We start from the raw sequence: 5234 nt of genomic DNA on the forward strand, positions 1-5234 counted from the left end.
ACTGAATGCAACGCAGGGTACGGGCACGTACGCGCGCACATGCACCGGTGGTGTGTCGTGGAATCGCATTTCGTTGCTGTTCTGATCAGTCCCGCGAGTCCGTAACCGTTACATTTCTGTTCTTCTGTTTTGTTTGCCCGACAGCACATAAATCGTGCAATAAACAATGCGTGCTTCTTGCAAATTCACTTAGTTTCCCCCAGATTGAAGCAGAGTCGGACTCCACAACGGTGATAGAATCATGTGATGGTCAATCTAGATGGTGGGATGAAGCAGCTGCTATTTTTACCAAGTGTGTGGATCTTTCTTCCTTGATCAGGAAGGTCAAATTTCAGTGTTGCCCACGTCCTTGTAACCAAGCAGCGCATGTGCTAACTAACTACAGTTATTGTATCAACTCAAAAAAAAACTACAGTTATTGTAATAAGATTTTTCTTAGTTGGACGGATGAGCCTTTAGGCTTTCTCGTTTCAAACCTTGTGGACAATGTAATTCCTATTTTCAATCAATAAAACTAGTCATGATGGTCTTTTCTAAAAAAACAATGCATGCTTCTTGTATTAGTATCCCACGAATGGATTATTCTTTTTCGTGGACATATTGCTGAGAGACGTCCGGTACTACTAATTGGCCTACTAGTTACGGCAAGGGTGCGTGTATCGACCCGATTTGCCTGGGTGGGGTACAAAGAGCGGCATTTTCAACCGAATATCCATTCGATCTTGTCGAACGCCCAGTCGATGAGCTCCGCGAGGTCGCCGCCGACGCTCATGTCCGTCTCGGGATCGAACGGGTATGGCTCCTCCGGCGACGTCGCGTCCAGCAGCTGGTCCATGGGTACCGCCGGCCTCGACCGCTCCAGAGGCTTCAGGGGCCGGTGGTACTGGGCCGGATCGGCACAGTAATCCTGGAACAAAAAAACCGAACGTCACACACACACAGCTCAGAGCACGTCGTAAGAAGTCACAGGCTCATAGCCCGCCAAAGGCGCTAAAACTGGGCTTGCCTGATCGGCGTGCATTTTCCTGACGAAGGTTTTGAAGGCCCGGTACTTGTTCCCGGCCAGGAGTTGGTCCGTGAGCCTGAGGTACGTCACCGCGGCGAGGCGGCGCGCCGGGACGCCGCCGAGGTCGACGCCGTTGGGACGCGCGTTCTTCAGCATCTGGTTGTACGCCCGCCGGTCGTACCTGGGCAGCGCGTTCTCGCACGCCACCTCGGTCCCCTCCCTCCACCCGGCGCTCAGCACCTGCTGGACGAGCTCCTCCGGGGCGCTCATGGCCTCCTCGGCCTGCTCCGAGTTCCGCATCTCCGCGCAGGTGAAGTTGAGGACGGCGCCGTCGTGCCGCGCCAGCATGCGCGCGATCGCCCGGTAGCCGTCCCGCCCGTCGACGTTGTAGTACCCGGCGGTGAGCTCCGCCGCGTGGCTCGGGTGCCTGTACCACCAGTGTATCCCCGACACCTGCAAAATCAGGCTCGTCGTTTTCTTCAGCAATTTCTTTCTCGCTGCAGATGTCAGTGCGAGACGTACCTTTGCGGCGAGCTTGACGGTGCAGCCCAGGAAGACCCTGTTGGCTTCGTCCAAGATCCTGTCGCCGTGCTCGATCAGCTTGCTGGAGTACCATGTGAGGAAGAACCTCCCCTTCTCGGTGAGGTACGTCGCGCCGGCGCCGTCCGCCGTGAAGAAGCGCGTGTCGTCAGGGGCGTCGTTGTACTCCCCGGCGTCGTCGGGGAGCTCCCACTCCGGGTGTCCGGCGTCCGTCGCTGCCGCTCTGAAATCCTCCTCTAGGTACTTGTCGTAGCACTGCAGGAACGACTCGTTTTTTGAGCAACTTGAACCAGCCGTGACAGAGTACTAGAGTAGTTCTGAATATCTCGGGATTCGAGCGTACTTGGAACTGCCCGATGCCGGGGAACGCCCACCCCTGGCTCTCCGGGTAGGATGGGTACCTCAGCTCGCCGGCAGGGCCAAGCCCAACCTCTATGTCCACGATCAGGCCACACTCCAACAAGTCCGCCATGTTCTCTCTGAAGCTCTCCATGAAATCCGCGTAGAGCTGGAATTGCAGCGGCTCACAAATAAGTAACCGGTTGATTAATTTGTGTTAGAGCATCTTCAACAGCCGCCCAATGCGCGGCGCCCAAAAATAGGTTTACAGCGCGCAAGTAAATTTTTTTAGGACGCTAGAAGACGTTTGCTCCAACAAGCGCTGCAAAATATGCTGCGCGCGCGAGTCCAACGGTCCCATCTGCAGCAGCCCAGAGTTTGCAGTCCGCGCGACCGGGCGCACTAAATATGCTGCGTGCGATGCCTTTTTGATGCGCGCGCTGCATTAGTTACAGCGCACGCGCACTTTTTATGCGGCTGCTGAAGATTCCAAACCGGATCCGCACATGCTAAAAACAGTTTTTATACCGTGCGGCACTCATATAGCGCTTCTGTTGGAGATGCTCTCAGTCTGATACAGCGAGGGTCGTGCGGCCGTGCTGTACCTGGATGGCGGTTCTGCCGTGGAACAAGGGCCGATCGTCCACGCCGATGGTGAGGTACTCCTGGTTCCTGGCCCCGCCGGGGCTAGTGTAGTACACGTCCGGGTCCGCCTCGCCGACGTCGCGCACCCACGCCGGTATCGGGATGTTCACGGCGTCGCCGACGTTGCCGCCGCACGCGTGGAACGACATGATGACCTGCAGCTTCAGTCCTTCCTCCTGCGCCAACCGGAAGAGCTCCCTGTACGCGCGCCACTCGTACCGCCCCGGCCCGGCGCCCTCCACGATGCCCCACCACACGTCCGCCATGACGCCGTCGACGCCCGCCTCCCTCAGCCGCCGCAGCTTCAGCCTCAGCCCCTCCGCGTCCTTCACCTTGTTCTCGGCGGTGATCGCTTCTAGCTGTTACGGTGTCGGTCGATCGTGTGAGAAGCATTGCCACCAAAGCTTGCAAAAACACATGAATTTGCTCCTTCGGTTCTTACGGGGAGCATGACGAACACCGGGACGTAGTTGGCCAGCATCTTCTCCTCGTCAACATCCAACGGCGGAGGCTGCGCGAGCAATCGCCAACGATACAAGAACTCAGTTCATGGCGCAAGAAACACTTCTCTGCTACTCCTACTATGCATGCATGTGTCGATGTACCTGTGGCTGTGGCGCACGAGAGGTCTGCGCGCTCTGGGAGGCGACAGCTCGTAGAGGAAGAGGGGAGGGAAGCGTCCTCCCGGAATCGACGACGATCCGTCCGGTGGCCGTCGGTGGAAGAAGAGCAGGTGATGCCGCCCTTCTCCGGCAACTCCCCCATGGCTGTAACTTGACCCCCGACGACGACGGCGTGGTCGCGAGCATGGTGTGCACACGGTTCTTGATTTTCTTTCCCGTACTTGTTTCTGCTGCGACCAATAGTTTTGTGGTCTTGGCGTCGCTGTATACTTATGTAAGTGGCCATTCCCCGTTGCCATGGAATCCGCGTGACACACGAATTCGTTCCTTTTTGGTGATGCGCAGCCATGGGAGGAGCCTGCCTGCTTGCCGGTATCCACCAAGGTGTGGTCTGCGTGAGCTGTGGTTCTGCGCGTGTGCGCATGTGGTTTTCGTTGACGTCCTCTTCGTTCTGCTCGACTTGTCTGTAGCATTTCCTGTTTCGTTATCTCGCGGCGCGGCGAATGTTGGGTCTGTAGAGAGGCTGGGTGTTTGTTATTTTGTCTCTTTGGTTTTGGCAGTGTGCAGTGATAGCTCCAGCGTAGCTACGCTGTAGATTCAACATGTGGACAGGCTCAAGTTTAGAGGCCAGGAAGAAAGGCGGAGCTTCTTTTGGCTAACAACTAGACCAACTATGCCCTTGTGAAAGATTGTGACACGAAACGTTTTTTTTTTGCGACGATGTAACGCCAAACGTTAAGAACTAACTTTATCCGCGCTATAGAGAAAAATGTGATTCCTTTTTAAAAAAATTAAACAAAATTTGAATGTCCACGGATTTGAGAAAACATAACGAAAAAGAAAAAAAGTTCATCAAAAAAATATATCAACGATTTTCAAAAAGGTTCACAAATTTGAAAATCCTTCATAGATTTTGAAAAACAAGTTCACTGACTTTGCAAAAAGTTCATCAATTTTAAATAAAGTTCACAAATTTTAAAAAATGTTCACCGATTTTGAAAAAAAGTTCATCGAATTTAGAAATAGTTCATTGAATTTGGAAAAGGTTCATTGATTTTGAAAAAAATTTCATCAGAGTTGTACAAAGTTCATCGAATTTGAAAAAAAATCATTGAAGTTGAAAAATTTCATTGAATTTCAAAAGAAGTTCATCGAATTGAAAAAAAACTTCATGAATTTGAGAAGGAAATTCATGTATTTTAATTTTTTTAGCAAAAAGACCATTCTAAAAACAATAGAAATAAAACTCAAACAAAACCATTCGAGCAAAAAAAGAAAATAAAGAAAGATTATAAGAAGGTAAAAGCTATAAATAATCACGTCAAGTCGGTTGGCTGGTTGGTTGTGTTAACGAACAATAAGCCAGGAGATCGCATGTTCGATTCACCTCTTTAAACAAAACAAAAAAGTAACATGGTCCGGCCCTGCACGGAGAATGGGATGTGGGTCCTGTACGGTTAAGCCTGTAACGGATGATGCCTATGGGCCGCCCATTAACATGCGTGCTCGTTCGGGTTTGATCGTTGTTGCATTTGTTCAGTTTTTATTTATTTTTTCTTCCCTACTTCTTCGGTTTACTCTAGTTTATTTGTTTAATTCTTGTTTTTTTCTTTTTTCACTGATTTTTCTCTCTTTTCTTTTTTGCACTGTTTTTTCTTTGATTTTCTTTCAATGTAAATTGGCTCATTTTGTATGGTCAGTCATCTAAATTTTTCGAAAAGAGGTGCTTTATGACTTAAATTTTTTAAGCATTACACTCAGCCTCTGCATAATTAAGATGCACACAGCCAAACAAAGTCCTTTCGTACAAACGAAAAATGAAAAGGCGGAATACAAAGAAACATGTAGAGTCCGTATAACTCCTAAAGCGAAGGTGAGCCAATCCTAAGATCATACTGCCACCCATGTTGGGTAAAAGTATCGCTTGCCGTATCCTCGAATCATGTACAACCTCCGTAAATAGATCTCAATTCTCCACGCGTTGCAGAGAGGATCATAAACGAAGAGTCTCAGTACATCTGTAGATAACCTGCATTAGAGAAGTACTTGTTAAAAACCTTATCATTTCTACACAGGCAAAC

At 50.3% G+C, this 5234-nt stretch overlaps 1 protein-coding gene across 1 annotated transcript; it reads right to left on the minus strand.

Annotated features, from left to right (window-relative positions):
- Positions 1 to 524: 524 nt before the first annotated feature.
- Positions 525 to 3474, minus strand: LOC125529420 (beta-amylase-like). Its single transcript, XM_048693831.1, has 7 exons — positions 3136 to 3474; positions 2973 to 3041; positions 2491 to 2889; positions 1890 to 2054; positions 1529 to 1801; positions 1007 to 1459; positions 525 to 907 (listed from the first exon to the last, which is right to left on the minus strand). Exons 1-7 carry the CDS (start codon positions 3337 to 3339, stop codon positions 701 to 703), a joined length of 1770 nt encoding a protein of 589 aa, XP_048549788.1. The 5' UTR covers positions 3340 to 3474; the 3' UTR covers positions 525 to 700.
- Positions 3475 to 5234: the final 1760 nt, after the last annotated feature.

The sequence above is a fragment of the Triticum urartu genome, unplaced genomic scaffold (assembly GCF_003073215.2).
Source record: "Triticum urartu cultivar G1812 unplaced genomic scaffold, Tu2.1 TuUngrouped_contig_559, whole genome shotgun sequence".
Lineage (NCBI taxonomy): Eukaryota > Viridiplantae > Streptophyta > Magnoliopsida > Poales > Poaceae > Triticum > Triticum urartu.

Excerpts from the sequence above, each read along its gene's own strand:
- LOC125529420 (XM_048693831.1), bottom strand. The coding sequence starts at position 3,339 with ATGCTCGCGACCACGCCGTCGTCGTCGGGGGTCAAGTTACAGCCATGG. Across the intron at positions 3,042-3,135 it reads CTCGTGCGCCACAGCCACAG|CCTCCGCCGTTGGATGTTGA; the intron begins GTACATCGACAC and ends TTGCTCGCGCAG. Across the intron at positions 2,890-2,972 it reads CGGTGTTCGTCATGCTCCCC|CTAGAAGCGATCACCGCCGA; the intron begins GTAAGAACCGAA and ends ACACCGTAACAG.